Source organism: Chanos chanos, chromosome 10, assembly GCF_902362185.1.
Source record: "Chanos chanos chromosome 10, fChaCha1.1, whole genome shotgun sequence".
Taxonomy (NCBI): domain Eukaryota; kingdom Metazoa; phylum Chordata; class Actinopteri; order Gonorynchiformes; family Chanidae; genus Chanos; species Chanos chanos.
Genome location: NC_044504.1, coordinates 1,728,468 through 1,745,000, shown reverse-complemented (window position 1 = coordinate 1,745,000; position 16,533 = coordinate 1,728,468). Strand labels below are relative to the sequence as shown.

General features: G+C 44.0%; 1 protein-coding gene across 1 annotated transcript in view; it reads left to right on the top strand.

Annotated features, from left to right (window-relative positions):
- Positions 1 to 16,533, top strand: part of pde11a (phosphodiesterase 11a) — a 55,701-nt gene extending 39,168 nt beyond the window's left edge. The window contains exons 15-21 of the mRNA XM_030787038.1: positions 263 to 363; positions 664 to 741; positions 1,186 to 1,249; positions 1,851 to 1,925; positions 4,011 to 4,094; positions 16,330 to 16,447; positions 16,481 to 16,533. Coding sequence (XP_030642898.1) covers positions 263 to 363; positions 664 to 741; positions 1,186 to 1,249; positions 1,851 to 1,925; positions 4,011 to 4,094; positions 16,330 to 16,447; positions 16,481 to 16,533 — 573 coding nt within the window. The remainder of the gene's footprint in view (positions 1 to 262; positions 364 to 663; positions 742 to 1,185; positions 1,250 to 1,850; positions 1,926 to 4,010; positions 4,095 to 16,329; positions 16,448 to 16,480) is intronic.

The window sequence follows — 16,533 nt, the reverse complement described above, 5'->3', positions numbered from 1 at the left end:
GTTAAATGCGTCACGAGGGCATTCTGCTTGACTGGACAGCGCTCTTGGCTGTCAGAAGAGATGAGGCCAATCTGCTTTTGTGTTCAGCGTGCGAGGCCTGTTCACGAGGACGCGTGCGTCTCTGTGAGGTGGATATCACCTCAGAATGTCTGACACTGAGGATAGATTGTTACCGCTCTGTATGAATGGAATGGTTTATATATGATATGTAAAATATGTGTTATTTTTTTCTCCTGTTTTTTACTGTCTCCTTTCTGTCCAGGGACACAACATCTTTTCCAACCTGTCGTCCAGGGAGTACGGAGACCTGATGCAGCTGCTCAAACAGTCCATCCTGGCCACCGATCTCACCCTTTACTTTGAGTCAGTTCCATCACATCAGCCCCAAATCTCACATCAGCACCAACAGTATCCACTGATACTAAACCTGACCCTATCAATATAAATATAATTTAGTTCAAATAATATAATTTAGTTAGCGATTAGTGATGTCAGAGAGGCCGGGGATGATGAAATAAGAGAGAGAAATGGGAAGAGGATCATAATTGAATAATACTTCAGATAACATCAAATTTTTTAAATTCTAATACTGCCACCTGGTGGCAGAAGGGTGAACTGTAGCTTAAGTGAATTCTTTGGGTGTCTGTGGGTTTTCTTGTGCAGAAACAGAAGCATATTTTTTGAGCTGGTGAATAAAGGTGAATATAACTGGAATGTGAAGGAGCATCGAGACATGTGCAGGTGAGTTCAGAAGATTCCGGAGAATTCCGTGAGTACTGCAGTACAGGTAGTACAGTTCATGGTCCATGGTAGACAAACACATCTGCATGATTGACAGGTCAGTTATTGCACATGGTACTTAGAGGCATTTTAACAGACTACTTTATATACATGCACTGCTGTTACACACTGTGAAATAGACACTAACTGTAACACAGACTCATAATTGGTTAGAATACACACACACACACAAACACAGGGACACACACACACGCTGTGTAAACATTTTATGAAATTTACAAGTAAATAAGCGTAGGCTTTTTTTTTATGTGTGTGTGTGTCTGTGTGTGTATGTGTCTGTATGTGTGTGTATGGGTGTGTGTACGGGTGTGTGTGTGTGTTTGGGGTTCTGTCTCCGCATGCATACACACATGTATGTATGTATGTGTGTGTGTGTGTGTGTAGGTCCATGCTGATGACAGCCTGTGATTTAGGAGCAGTGACCAAACCTTGGGAAATATCATTCAAGGCAGGTGAACTCGCTCTTTCCATCTCCCATTCCTCCTGTAACGGTTTTCCTGTCCTGTGACAGTGTCTCTGTTTGTCCCCTCTGTCGCTGTGTCTCTGCTAACGCTTATCTTCTCTGTCTCTGTATCACTGCTAACGCTTGTGTTCTCTGTCTCTGTGTCCCTGCTAACGCTTGTGTTCTCTGTCTCTGTGTCCCTGCTAACGCTTGTGTTCTCTGTCTCTGTGTCCCTGCTAACGCTTGTCCCCTCTGTCTCTGTGTCTCTGCTAACGCAAGTCCCCTCTGTCTCTGTATCACTGCTAATGCTTATCTTCTCTGTCTCTGTGTCTCTGCTAACGCTTGTGTTCTCTGTCTCTGTATCACTGCTAACGCTTGTGTTCTCTGTCTCTGTGTCCCTGCTAACGCTTGTCCCCTCTGTCTCTGTGTCCCTGCTAACGCTTATCTTCTCTGTCTCTGTATCACTGCTAACGCTTGTGTTCTCTGTCTCTGTGTCCCTGCTAACGCTTGTGTTCTCTCTCTGTCTCTGTGTTCCTGCTAACTCTTGTCTTCTCTGTCTCTGTGTCCCTGCTAAATCTTGTCTTCTCTGTCTCTCTGGCGTATGAAGGTGGCAGAGCTGGTCACTAATGAGTTTTTTGAGCAGGGGGACAGAGAGAGATCTGAGCTGAAACTGACTCCCTCTGTGAGTATGTCACCAACATCTCTCCCCTTCACACAGATTCACTTTCACACTGCATCTCTCCCCTTCACACAGATTCACTTTCACACTACATCTCTCCCCTTCACACAGATTCACTTTCACACTGCATCTCTCCCCTTCACACAGATTCACTTTCTCACTGCATCTCTCCCCTTCACACAGATTCACTTTCACACTACATCTCTCCCCTTCACACAGATTCACTTTCTCACTGCATCTCTCCCCTTCACACAGATTCACTTTCACACTGCATCTCTCCCCTTCACACAGATTCACTTTCACACTGCATCTCTCCCCTTCACACAGATTCACTTTCACACTGCATCTCTCCCCTTCACACAGATTCACTTTCACACTGCATCTTTCCCCCACACAGATTCACTTTCTCACTGCATCTCCCCCCTTCACACAGATTCACTTTCACACTGCATCTCTCCCCTTCACACAGATTCACTTTCACACTGCATCTTTCCCCCACACAGATTCACTTTCTCACTGCATCTCTCCCCTTCACACAGATTCACTTTCACACTGCATCTCTCCCCTTCACACAGATTCACTTTCATACTACGTTCAAATCAGTCACGTATTTGCTAACTATGATATCTGAGCACTGTAATTAGGTTCTCAGTATGGTTTTCTCAAAGTTCATCTTGTGATTTCTAAATTATTTATAGTTGTGTGTGTGTGTGTGTTTGTGTTTGTGTGTGTGTGTGTGTGTGTGTGTGAAGGCTTCAGTGCCACATCTGTACACAGTGTTTGTAATTTGTTATGCTGTATGGAGAGTTTAGAGTTTTCCTCAGGCAAGTCACTAGTTTCACTGTGTTTTCATCACACCATTTGAACTGCAGGACCAAAGAGTGAATGCCCTCTTGCATTCTCCTCCCCTCAGCTCAGCCAGCACTCACTGCCAAACTCCAACCCAGAGAGCCAGCCTCTTACACCAGCCTCCCAGCCACAAACAGCTGCAGTACAGCTCCCAGTCTGCGGGGGCCGCCCTACATTTTATGCCCTGTGCTTTACGGTTTAAGGACCTTCTTGTCCATTACTGGGTCCATATGTGAAAGATCATACGTTTCCCCTCTGCTGTTTCAGTAATAGAGCGACTAGTTTCCTAGTTCTGCTCCCCTGGGCTGGGAACATCCTGTTCATTTTAGATCTCTCACTGTAGTGTGCACACACACACAAACGCACGCACACACGCAAACACACACAAACACGCATGCACACACACATGCACGCATGCACACACACACACACACACACACACACACACACACACACACACATCGCACAGTGCTGTGGAGCTCCAGGAGCAGGATTCAGGAACACTGTCACAGTAAACACTAGTTTGTTGTTATTACAGATATGTAGTTAATGATACATAATGCGATATCAGTGCAGGGAACATGTTAGCATCTTGGCACATCAGGGGCTGGATAGTCCAGAGGTTACTGCAGTGGACTCTTTCGTAAACGGGGGCAGTGTTGTCTGGTAATTACAGGCTGCTGGGTAATGGAGTCTGGACACGCTGCCTTTCCTCTGAAGGGCTGTGTTGGTCTCAGGTTTAGCGCCACTGTCGAAGGAGCCGACTGACTGAGGGCATGTGGGCGTCAGGAATTACAGATTCCACTGCTGCACCAAAGCCCAGGAAAACTAGCTTTGAAGCATAGACTCTGTATCCTTCTCTCTCTCTCTCTCTCTCTCTCTCTCTCTCTTTATCTGTATGCGTTTGTGTGTGTGTGTGTGTGTGCGTGTGTGTGTGTGTGTTAGAGCTGCAGTATGAGGAAAAGTATACAGATCGTAAATATAAGAAAGTGGTGTAAGTGAAGTGGGTAAATGGAATTGACCATTGATTTAAGGGACACTGTTCTCCTCAACCTGACACTTGGAAATGTAATGTCCAAACGCTTTCTACTGAAAGAACGTGCTCTGTGTGTGCGTGTGTGTGCGTGTGTGTTTATAATAGACTTTCTTTTAGCTATGAATGAAAACAGGTAGGTCTGGAGAAAGTTCCGGTAGATTCCGTGTCTAATAGTCCTGTGCTTTTCTTTCTCTCTTAATGAGGCTATATTTGATAGGAACAGGAAGGACGAGTTGCCCAGTCTGCAGCTAGAGTGGATAGATGGAATCTGTGCTCCGCTGTATGAGGTAAAATCACATTACACCACACACACGCACACACACACACACCATACACACACACCATACACACACACACGCACACACACACACCATACACAGACCTATCAAAACCATACACACACCTATCAAAACCATACACACCAGTACCCTGCCCTCTGCCAAAGTACCAAATTACTATTATTATTGTTAATACTAATGCTGATCAGTGGAGACAGAGGGGAAAGTGACCAAAAAGGTTTTTTAAACAAGGTGGAGAACCAGACTGCAGTTTTTGCGATGTTCAAGTTTATTTGTATTGCGCTTTTTACACTCAAAATTGTCTCAAAGCAGCTTTACAGTGTTCAGTGCCTAAACCCCCAGTGACCAAGCCCAAGGTGACAGTGGCAAGGAAAAACTCCCTCATGAAGTGAATTGGTGGAAGAGACCTTGGGAGGAGCCAAGACTCAGCAGGGGGAGCCCATCCTCCTCTGGCTAGTACATAAAGTAGACATTCACAGTGTACAATGAGTCCATGGTAAACAGATTCAGTGGTCTATACAGTTACTTACAGTATAAAGTGTGTACAGTGGTTTGTTTACAGTATAAAACAGTTAATATACAAGGTTCTAGGAGTTCTGGGTGGTATTAGATATAGATTCATTTGATAACCAAGCAGTGTTCATATCAGTAAGTTTGTCTTTAAGACCAACTGTACAGTGGCACAGAATGATTAGTTTTACTACAGTTAAAGCTGAGATTTTGGTGTGGCTTTAAAGGACAGGCTGTTCTCGGTTCAGTAGCCAAGTTGAGTAGCATCACAGGTGGGCCGCTGGCTCGGAGCAGGGGCCTAAGGTCCGGTCAGGAGGGACAGGAGTATATAGGCCTCATTCTGGGAGCAGAGGCTTGGGACGGGAACCTTGAAGACCTCAGAATGGATACCCCAGTGTTGGGGCAGAGAAGTGAAGATAAAAGAAGAGAGGGAACAGGATAGTTAAGCAAACTGAGGCCTATGGTAGAGATTTTGAGATGTTTTAGAAATGACTTGGATTCTGATTCAAGTGCAGCACTAGTTCCCCGGCAGTCCTCATTAACGCAGCGTTGACCCGAAAAACCAAAGAGAGGGGGGACGCAGAGGGCCGCACGGCCATTTTGGGTCCCTGAGACATCAACACCTCTCCGTTCCACCGTCAACAAACCTGAGTGATGGCAGGTGACTAGAGAGGAGACAGCATCTACATCTCAGTTCTCCAAAAACACTCCATGACCGCGGCCCACCACCTCAACCCCTCTGGCTAAGACGATTAGCTATGTGCTAGGCTGAATAGGTAGGTCTTTAGTCCAGACTCAAACTGGGAGAGTGATGTGGAGATGTAGCACAACTATTTGGACAAAAACAGACATAGACACGTCTGTCTACGGCATTGCCTAAGGAAGACTGCAGGGTAGAAAAACGTTGCCCTCCCCTGAAGTTTGTGTCTCTGGAATCGTCACATGCAAAAGTAGCCGCTGCTTAATTTTGCCTTTTTTGTCAACCTGTAAGCACAGATTTTGAGTGAGGATGCTGACTGGCTGAGGTTTTTTGAGTGAGGATGCTGATGGGTGAGTTTTTTTGAATGAGGATGATGATTATGGGTGAGGTTTTGTGGGTGAGGATGGTGATTGTAGGTGAGGCTTTGTGGGTGAGGATGCTGACCGGGTTAGGTTTTTGGACGAGGGCACTGATTGGTGAGGTTTTTTGGGTGAGTCTTTTGGGGTGAAAATGGTGACTGTGGGTGAGGTATTTAGGGTGAGGATGGTGATTATGGGTGAAGGCAGCGGTGGGTTAGGGTTTGGCTCATGATTAAGGACTTTATTTTCTACTCTGTCCTTAAAGTACCTCTGATAACATAAAGTAAAAATATTCCCAGCCCCCAGCCCCCAGCCACAGCCTTCCACAGCATCTCAGTGGTCCCGTGTCTGCCTCAGGGCCCTGAGCAGTCTCTCAGCTCATCACAGCCTATTGTCTCCAGTTCCATCAGCACAAAAACCACACTGTTAACACTCAAACAATGAACACAGACATTCACAAGAGAAAAAAAGATCCTCTATTCAAAGGTAACATCAAGGCCACGTACAGTCTCATCAGCTTCCTACAGAAACTACTGAACATCCGAGGCCAGCAAGAGAATAAACTGTTCATCAGCTTCCTACAGAAACAACTGAACATCTGAGGCCAGCGAGAGAATAAACTGCTGGAATGACGTAAAACACGGTCCAGTGGCTCTCACAGAGGAATGCAGAATATTAGTCCAATTGGCTGGAGAGGAGAGGAGAGGAGAGGAGATTTTAGCTGAGCGGGGTAGATAAGGTTAAATGCATGAAGAGAGGAAAAATCATTAATCTTTCATGAGTGGGCTCAGTTCATCCTCTCTCTAACTCTTTTAGTCAACACAAACATAATGTGTAAGTCACATCTACAGTGCTTTTGTTCTCTGTACCCTGGTGAATGTGGTGCCATGGAAAAGCGAGGGAGTGTTCACAGGAATTCTGGAGAAGGAAAATGAGACGACGGGAGAGGGAGTTTTGTAAGATCATTCCGAAAAAGAAAATAAAAAATAACCGATTTTTTCTTAACAGAGGAGTGAGTGGGCACTGGTGTGAAGTCTGAAGATCCCCTGATGAGATGAATGAAAGTGTGGAGGTGGTTTTCACTAAGCCCTGTGGTCAATACCTGAACTCACTGTTCTCCCCTGACCACCTCAACCTGCCCCAAACCCTTCCACATCAACTTTCCCCTCATCCACCCCAAGTCACTCACATCAAAAACCAAAAGACTACTGCACCGCCTGCTTCCAAACCCGCTCGGACAACCTTAATTATAGTTCAGATACAACTGTTTATCTCAGCATGTGAGCTGCTCTCCTCTGTACTGCTGCTCAAGGCCAACCGAACAGGCTATTATTTCATCCTGTTAATAAAATTAGGAGGCATATCTGCTAGGCTTTGGAGATCTGATTCATATTAAATTAGAGTCGGCGTGAATAAAGGGAAAATTATCATTAATGACGTTAAAAAAAAAAAAGACCCTTAATTCTCACAGAAACAAAGCGGTATTTCTCATGTCAGTCAGACAGCCTAACGGCCAATCAGATTGAATTGAACTGAATGTGATGACTAATTGTAAAGAGTGTGTAAGACTCTCAAATGCCAGTCAGGATTTACACACAGCAGATTTGAGTCATTCAGAGAGAGAGAGAGAGGGAGATATTCCTTCTTTTTCTGTTTCTGTGTCTCAGAATGTGTCTGTCTGTATTTCTAAAGCCAGAGTTACTGCAGGAAATAGAGATGTTTAAGAGAATGGAGAAAGGTTTTTCTTTACAACCACACTGACACCAATTAAACAGGAGAAAGACAGGCATGGGGGGGGGGGTTCTGAGGTAGGTGGATCTGAGGGGGTTAGCACGTGGGAGGATCAGAACCCTGCAGATCTGGTTCTCTGGATGTCTCTGTGTGGAATATTAATCTGCCTGTTATGTAAGGCTGTTCTCTCTTTACAGCCCGCTAGATAACCTAGCTTCTCCCTGCACAACACAGCTGTGGACCTTAACAGGATTACAGAGGCAGCGTAGATAAAGACACAAGTCTTTTGTTCTTTAGGAAGTAAAAAGTCAGCAACACGCGTTCCTCACTAAACACCCTGCTTTTATCCAACAGAGAGGATGAAAGTCAAAGGTTTACACACACACACACACACACACACACACACACACACGCAGACACGACATTCATAACATAAGCTAGGAACGCCACACTGCTGGGGTGAGAGCCCTGCATACACTTCTTTTTCTTCGGGGAGTTCTGATGCAGTGTCCAGTCTCCATCATGCTGCAGTAGCAGTAAGAGAGTGTCCCAGTTCAAGCCCTGCCACATTGCCCTGCCACACTGCCCTGCCCCACCGCTCTGCCACACTCCCCTGCCACACTCCGCTGCCACACCCCCCTGCCACACCCCCCTGCCACTCCCCCCTGCCACACCCCCCTGCCACACTGCCCTGCCACACCCCCCTACCTCCGCTCATCTTCCTCACCCGGTGCTCTCTACTCTCACATCACTGCTGTGTGTGTGGAGGTGTGTGTGGAGGGCTGGATGGTGTGTGTGTGTGTGTGTGTGGAGGGCTGGATGGGGGGGGTGTGTGTGTGTGTGTGTGTGGGTGTGTGTGTGGAGGGCTGGACGGTGTGTGTGTGTGTGTGTGTGTGTGGAGGGCTGGACGGTGTGTGTGTGTGTGTGGAGGGCTGGATGGTGTGTGTGTGTGTGTGTGTGTGTGTGTGTGTGTGTGTGGAGGGCTGGATGGTGTGTGTGTGTGTGTGTGTGTGTGTGTGTGGAGGGCTGGATGGTGTGTGTGTGTCTTAGGTGGCACACCCAGGGAGAGGATCACCATTGGATATCAGGGGTGTTGTTGGTTTTCCCTAAAGAGCACAGAAATCGTGCGGCATTTGTTCAACAACGCAAGGCAGTCAGGACTCACCACAGCACCAAAGCAGAAGAGACTTGTCTGTAATATGAAGCAGATCAGGCATGGTTAGGTTCTCACTGATGAGCGGACACAAAGCAAACACAGTCCTGCAATGGAGTCGGATCTCATTGATTCTAGGTTCTGTTCCCATGTAGACTGCAGCTCAGTGATGTCACTAGGTAACATGGTTTGTCTAGCCCCGCCCTCAGCTCATAATGAGTGTAAATCTCTCTCCCGATTGGACGTGCTCGTGTAATTCGGGGATGTGGCAGAATAAATGCGATGATTTGTAACTGCTCTCCAGTGGTGGGCAGTCCGACCCGCCCAGGTGTAGAGTGTAAAATTTACGGCCCGGATCCACAGGGCGTCCAGCACAGGGGACTACTCCAGAACCGCACTGAGTTGGGTTTGCAAGCAGAGAGAACCGGTAAAACATCGCTACACCTACAGTTAAAGTAAAAAAAGAAAGCAGCCAGCCTGCGTGAGGCAGTGAGAGGTGAAGATATTGTCTGGTGGGCATTATTCCGTGAATGTTAAGCGCAGGAGTAAACAAAAGAATGATTGACTTGCTAATGGTGTGGAGGCATTGGGAGTGTGCACTTCACTGATAAAGACTTCAATTTCTGCACAAAGCCTAATGACTGAAGTCATCACCAATTGGAATTAATCTGAACAAGTTTCTGTCAAACTCTGATACGAACCTCTCTGCTCATTAAGTTCATTTGTTTATGTAGACGAGTAATAGAGGTGGGAAATGATGTGTGAATATTTAATTGAATATTTAAATATTTAATAATATAATGAAGGGTTGTGACACATTCTGCTTTTGGAATAGCTTGAGTTGTTTTTGGTATTTTATTGATGGCAGTTTTGTGGAGCGTCTGGGTTCTTTTTCAGACAAAAGAGAGTGAAATAAAGGTTCTGTGTTGTTTGGAGACTGGAGAGACCATGGAACCTATTCCTCTCTTCCCCCGTCCATGATACTACTCCTCAGTACTTTCACGTGTGCATGCGTGCGCAGATGTGTGTGAATGTATGTGTGTGTGAGGGGAGCATTACTGTCTTGGAATAAAGGAACATTTTGAGGAAACTGGAGGGTGTGCTTAATTGCCCAGAATGGTTTGATATTCCTTTGTTGTAATTCTGCCGTGCAGGGTAATAATGGGTTCTACTGACTCCTGAATGACTGTACAATGCCATAATACATTCAGCATCCAGGGGAGCAGTGTTCAGCTTTGGACTTTCTCCGAGCCTAAATCTATTCAGATGTAGAGCAAAAGATGCCCATATTGTTCAAACAGTAACATTTGTTTCCACTGCTGAGAGGACCAGGCGTTCTGCTTATCATGCTTAATTACAGTGGCAATGCTGTCTTTTCTCTCTTTTTCCCACATTTGAGTTCGCTGCTCATTTCTGGGGCTGTTGTTTTGTGATTTTGAGCAGCTGTCCTGTTACATGTGCACGTCCTAACCGTGTCCTAGTACATGTTTCACTGGTTTGGCCAGTGCTAGTCAGCGTTTTCCCTTGACATATGAAATCATTTGACCGAGCCTGTGCCTGACGATCGCCCTGGTACACGTTGAGACAATAAAAAAGGTTTTGTAGCCAGACAAGTGCACTCACTCTCCCATGGTCCTGGATGAAGGCTTCACTTTCAAAGCATGTAGGTCTGTGGAGTGAAGGTTTATTAATAATGAAATATCAGAGAGTCTGACTTCATGTTCCTCTGATAAGGTGATGTGGTGATAAGGTGATTTACTTAGACTGAGATTGAAACAATTAGACATGCTCTGAACTGCATTTTGTGTGACGTGGTTTTGTTTTGTCTTTTTTAGAACGATGACATCACTCTCCTGTTGACCTGTAATACTAGGGGCTCTCCTCAGTGTGTAGACCATTATATAATTAAGACATCACCTCCTTCTCAACAGGACTTTGAGTTTGAATAAAAATGTCTTGAAATTTAACATAGTTTTGTATGTAACAATTCTCTCTCAAAAACGCATTTTTATTAACCGTTCTAGCCTTGTTTGGGTTTTAGACAATAACTACTTACTGTTTGACTCCCTCTGGTGGCCAGAACACTGAACTGCTGTAGAGAAACCACAGGACTGGCACTGATGGTCTGTTAGAATGTTAGTGTTAGAGTGTTAGTATTAGAGTGTTAGAGAGTTAGTGTGCAAGTGTTAGTGTGTTAGTATTAGAGTGTTAGTATTAGAGTGTTAGAGAGTTAGTGTGTGAGTGTTAGTGTGTTAGTATTAGAGTGTTAGTGTTAGAGTGTTAGAGTGTTAGAGAGTTAGGGTTAGAGTGTTAGTGTGTGAGTGTTAGAGTGTTAGTATTAGAGTGTTAGAGACAATTTACAATTTAGCATTTAGCAGACGCTTTTAACCAAAGCGACTTACAATCAGTGCATCAGTCGGATTCCCAATACCTCATAAGCATACATCGCGAAAAAGACTGAGCGTCAATTTACTCCTTCGTATTGCGCCCTGGAATTCTTAGACAAACATAGATACAAGACAAGTTTTTTTTTTTTTTTAAGGGTTTTAGGAGTTAGGGTTAGATTGTTAGAGTGTTAGAGAGTTAGGGTTAGAGTGTTAGAGAGTTAGGGTTAGAGAGTTAGAGAGTTAGGGTTAGAGTGTTAGAGAGTTAGGGTTAGAGTGTTGGAGAGTTAGAGAGTTAGGGTTAGAGTGTTAGGGTTAGAGAGTTAGGGTTAGAGTGTTAGAGAGTTAGGGTTAGAGTGTTAGAGAGTTAGGGTTAGAGTGTTGGAGAGTTAGAGAGTTAGGATTAGAGTGTTAGGGTTAGAGAGTTAGGGTTAGAGTGTTAGAGAGTTAGGGTTAGAGAGTTAGGGTTAGAGTGTTGGAGAGTTAGAGTGTTAGGGTTAGAGAGTTAGGGTTAGAGAGTTAGGGTTAGAGTGTTAGAGAGTTAGGGTTAGAGTGTTAGAGAGTTAGGGTTAGAGTGTTGGAGAGTTAGAGAGTTAGGGTTAGAGTGTTAGGGTTAGAGAGTTAGGGTTAGAGTGTTAGAGAGTTAGGGTTAGAGAGTTAGGGTTAGAGAGTTAGGGTTAGAGTGTGAGTGTTAGAGTGTTAGAGAGTTAGGGTTAGAGTGTTAGAGAGTTAGGGTTAGAGTGTGAGTGTTAGAGTGTTAGAGAGTTAGGGTTAGAGTGTTAGAGAGTTAGGGTTAGAGTGTTAGAGTGTTAGAGAGTTAGGGTTAGAGTGTTGGAGAGTTAGAGAGTTAGGGTTAGAGTGTTAGGGTTAGAGAGTTAGGGTTAGAGTGTTAGAGTGTGAGTGTTAGAGTGTTAGAGAGTTAGGGTTAGAGTGTTAGAGAGTTAGGGTTAGAGTGTGAGTGTTAGAGTGTTAGAGAGTTAGGGTTAGAGTGTTAGAGTGTGAGTGTTAGAGTGTTAGAGAGTTAGGGTTAGAGTGTTAGAGAGTTAGGGTTAGAGTGTTAGAGAGTTAAGGTTAGAGTGTGAGTGTTAGAGTGTTAGAGAGTTAGGGTTAGAGTGTTAGAGAGTTAGGGTTAGAGTGTGAGTGTTAGAGTGTTAGAGAGTTAGGGTTAGAGTGTTAGAGAGTTAGGGTTAGAGTGTGAGTGTTAGAGTGTTAGAGAGTTAGGGTTAGAGTGTTAGAGAGTTAGGGTTAGAGTGTGAGTGTTAGAGTGTTAGAGAGTTAGGGTTAGAGTGTTAGAGAGTTAGGGTTAGAGTGTTAGAGTGTTAGAGAGTTAGGGTTAGAGTGTTGGAGAGTTAGAGAGTTAGGGTTAGAGTGTTAGGGTTAGAGTGTTAGAGAGTTAAGGTTAGAGTGTGAGTGTTAGAGTGTTAGAGAGTTAGGGTTAGAGTGTTAGAGAGTTAGGGTTAGAGTGTGAGTGTTAGAGTGTTAGAGAGTTAGGGTTAGAGTGTTAGAGAGTTAGGGTTAGAGTGTTAGAGAGTTAGGGTTAGAGTGTGAGTGTTAGAGTGTTAGAGAGTTAGGGTTAGAGTGTTAGAGTGTGAGTGTTAGAGTGTTAGAGAGTTAGGGTTAGAGTGTTAGAGAGTTAGGGTTAGAGTGTTAGTGTTAGAGTGTTAGGGTTAGAGTGTTAGAGAGTTAGGGTTAGAGTGTGAGTGTTAGAGAGTTAGGGTTAGAGTGTTAGAGTGTGAGTGTTAGAGTGTTAGAGAGTTAGGGTTAGAGTGTTAGAGTGTTAGAGAGTTAGGGTTAGAGTGTTAGAGAGTTAGAGTGTTAGGGTTAGAGTGTTAGAGAGTTAGGGTTAGAGTGTGAGTGTTAGAGAGTTAGGGTTAGAGTGTTAGAGAGTTAGGGTTAGAGTGTGAGTGTTAGAGTGTTAGGGTTAGAGTGTGAGTGTTAGAGTGTTAGAGAGTTAGGGTTAGAGTGTGAGTGTTAGAGTGTTAGAGAGTTAGGGTTAGAGTGTTAGAGTGTTAGAGAGTTAGGGTTAGAGTGTTGGAGAGTTAGGGTTAGAGTGTTAGAGTGCCAACAGTGAATGGGTCCCAGTGACAAATCAAAATCCTGACCTTTGTTTAATGTCACACAGCATGATGCTCTCTTTATTTGCTGTTGTTGTTGTTGTTGTTGTTGTTGTTTTCAGTGTAGCTGCCTGTGAGACTGAACAGACAGTACAGAACAGTGAATCACAGTTCTACCTCTACTCCAGTCGGTTTGTTCTCTGTGTTTTCTGAGTACAGTACTCAGCATGCACAGGCTGATGAAAATGAATTTTAGAAAAAAAAAGTTTTATTGAAAAGACAGATATTATTATTCTTCTTTGCTGTTTGACCTGTGCGCTCCAAATGTCTGTCAACATTCTCAACAGGGTTTTATGTAAAGTTTTCATCGTAAATATCTCACCTCAGCAGTAGATGCAGTTTAATGACAGCAGTGGACAGGGAGTGAGTTATCAGGAAGTCTCTGGCAAGCTTTTTCTTTTCTGGTGAAATGGGTGTCTGTACACTGATAGAGTGTTAGAGAGTTAGGGTTAGAGTGTGAGTGTTAGAGTGTTAGGGTTAGAGTGTGAGTGTTAGAGTGTTAGAGAGTTAGGGTTAGAGTGTGAGTGTTAGAGTGTTAGAGAGTTAGGGTTAGAGTGTGAGTGTTAGAGTGTTAGGGTTAGAGTGTGAGTGTTAGAGTGTTAGAGAGTTAAGGTTAGAGTGTGAGTGTTAGAGTGTTAGAGAGTTAGGGTTAGAGTGTTAGAGAGTTAGGGTTAGAGTGTGAGTGTTAGAGTGTTAGAGAGTTAGGGTTAGAGTGTTAGAGAGTTAGGGTTAGAGTGTGAGTGTTAGAGTGTTAGAGAGTTAGGGTTAGAGTGTTAGAGAGTTAGAGAGTTAGGGTTAGAGTGTTAGAGAGTTAGGGTTAGAGTGTGAGTGATAGAGAGTTAGGGTTAGAGTGTTAGAGTGTTAGGGTTAGAGTGTGAGTGTTAGAGTGTTAGAGAGTTAGGGTTAGAGTGTGAGTGTTAGAGTGTTAGAGAGTTAAGGTTAGAGTGTGAGTGTTAGAGTGTTAGAGAGTTAGGGTTAGAGTGTGAGTGTTAGAGTGTTAGAGAGTTAGGGTTAGAGTGTGAGTGTTAGAGAGTTAAGGTTAGAGTGTGAGTGTTAGAGTGTTAGAGAGTTAGGGTTAGAGTGTTAGAGAGTTAGGGTTAGAGTGTGAGTGTTAGAGTGTTAGAGAGTTAGGGTTAGAGTGTTAGAGAGTTAGGGTTAGAGTGTGAGTGTTAGAGTGTTAGAGAGTTAGGGTTAGAGTGTTAGAGAGTTAGAGAGTTAGGGTTAGAGTGTTGGAGTGTTAGAGAGTTAGGGTTAGAGTGTTAGAGAGTTAGAGAGTTAGGGTTAGAGTGTTAGAGAGTTAGAGTGTTAGGGTTAGAGTGTTAGAGAGTTAGGGTTAGAGTGTGAGTGTTAGAGAGTTAGGGTTAGAGTGTTAGAGAGTTAGGGTTAGAGTGTGAGTGTTAGAGTGTTAGGGTTAGAGTGTGAGTGTTAGAGAGTTAGGGTTAGAGTGTGAGTGTTAGAGAGTTAAGGTTAGAGTGTGAGTGTTAGAGTGTTAGAGTGTTAGGGTTAGAGTGTGAGTGTTAGAGTGTTAGAGAGTTAGGGTTAGAGTGTGAGTGTTAGAGTGTTAGAGAGTTAGGGTTAGAGTGTTAGAGAGTTAGGGTTAGAGTGTTGGAGAGTTAGAGAGTTAGGGTTAGAGTGTTAGGGTTAGAGAGTTAGGGTTAGAGTGTTAGAGTGTGAGTGTTAGAGTGTTAGAGAGTTAGGGTTAGAGTGTTAGAGAGTTAGGGTTAGAGTGTTAGAGAGTTAGGGTTAGAGTGTGAGTGTTAGAGTGTTAGAGAGTTAGGGTTAGAGTGTTAGAGTGTGAGTGTTAGAGTGTTAGAGAGTTAGGGTTAGAGTGTTAGAGAGTTAGGGTTAGAGTGTGAGTGTTAGAGTGTTAGAGAGTTAGGGTTAGAGTGTTAGAGAGTTAGGGTTAGAGTGTTAGAGAGTTAGAGTGTTAGGGTTAGAGTGTTAGAGAGTTAGGGTTAGAGTGTGAGTGTTAGAGAGTTAGGGTTAGAGTGTTAGAGAGTTAGGGTTAGAGTGTGAGTGTTAGAGTGTTAGAGTGTTAGGGTTAGAGTGTGAGTGTTAGAGTGTTAGAGAGTTAGGGTTAGAGTGTGAGTGTTAGAGTGTTAGAGAGTTAGGGTTAGAGTGTTAGAGTGTTAGAGAGTTAGGGTTAGAGTGTTGGAGAGTTAGGGTTAGAGTGTTAGAGTGCCAACAGTGAATGGGTCCCAGTGACAAATCAAAATCCTGACCTTTGTTTAATGTCACACAGCATGATGCTCTCTTTATTTGCTGTTGTTGTTGTTGTTGTTGTTGTTGTTTTCAGTGTAGCTGCCTGTGAGACTGAACAGACAGTACAGAACAGTGAATCACAGTTCTACCTCTACTCCAGTCGGTTTGTTCTCTGTGTTTTCTGAGTACAGTACTCAGCATGCACAGGCTGATGAAAATGAATTTTAGAAAAAAAAAGTTTTATTGAAAAGACAGATATTATTATTCTTCTTTGCTGTTTGACCTGTGCGCTCCAAATGTCTGTCAACATTCTCAACAGGGTTTTATGTAAAGTTTTCATCGTAAATATCTCACCTCAGCAGTAGATGCAGTTTAATGACAGCAGTGGACAGGGAGTGAGTTATCAGGAAGTCTCTGGCAAGCTTTTTCTTTTCTGGTGAAATGGGTGTCTGTACACTGATAGAGGCATTTCTGTTGTTGCAAGAAAGTGTCTTTGACAGCAGCAGAGCCAATGAAAATGCAGGTTAATTAAAGTGCTCTGTGAACCAAGCGACTCAGATAACATTTAAAATACCAGCACGAGAGAGAGAGAGAGAGAACAAACAAGTCGTCTCTCTGAGGTAATTTGTGAAACGCTCGTTGAATGCACTAATGCGACAGACCTGCCATTTAAAATTTAACTGAAAAATGACAAGAGCCAAGTAATTACGGTCTAAACAGAGCTGCTTTACATTTAATAGAGCATTTCAAATGCAGCACACACACACACACGCGCACACACGCAAAATACACAATGTCTTTGCTGTGTTTTTCCGTTGTATGGCCAGTGATGTTTATTGTTTTTCCTCTTACTCATTTACAATACAGATATATGTTGTACTTTTGCAGTTTTATTTCAGTCAAATAGCATGGTCTTAGGTGTATAAAGAACAGAAATGCCCAGTCCATTTTTATAGCAGGGACCTGCCTTTTTTTTAATGTGTGTTTTCAGTGGACACTGAGTCCCTGATTGACCTTCACTGTAGTAAGGACCTGACCACATACCCTGTATGTTTCTCTGACTTTAACAGACACTGGTGAAACTCAACCCAAAACTCCAACCAATGGTCGACATGATCCGGGCCAATAGGGCAAAGTGGGAGGAGCTTCACTGTGAACGCCAGCGCACCCAAGAGGCGGTCACACCCAGCGGCCAGGGCAACGGTGACACCATGGCGACAGGCTGCAGCTGCATGGGAGCTGTTGACAGTGATGTGGCCAAAGCCGCCAGTTAG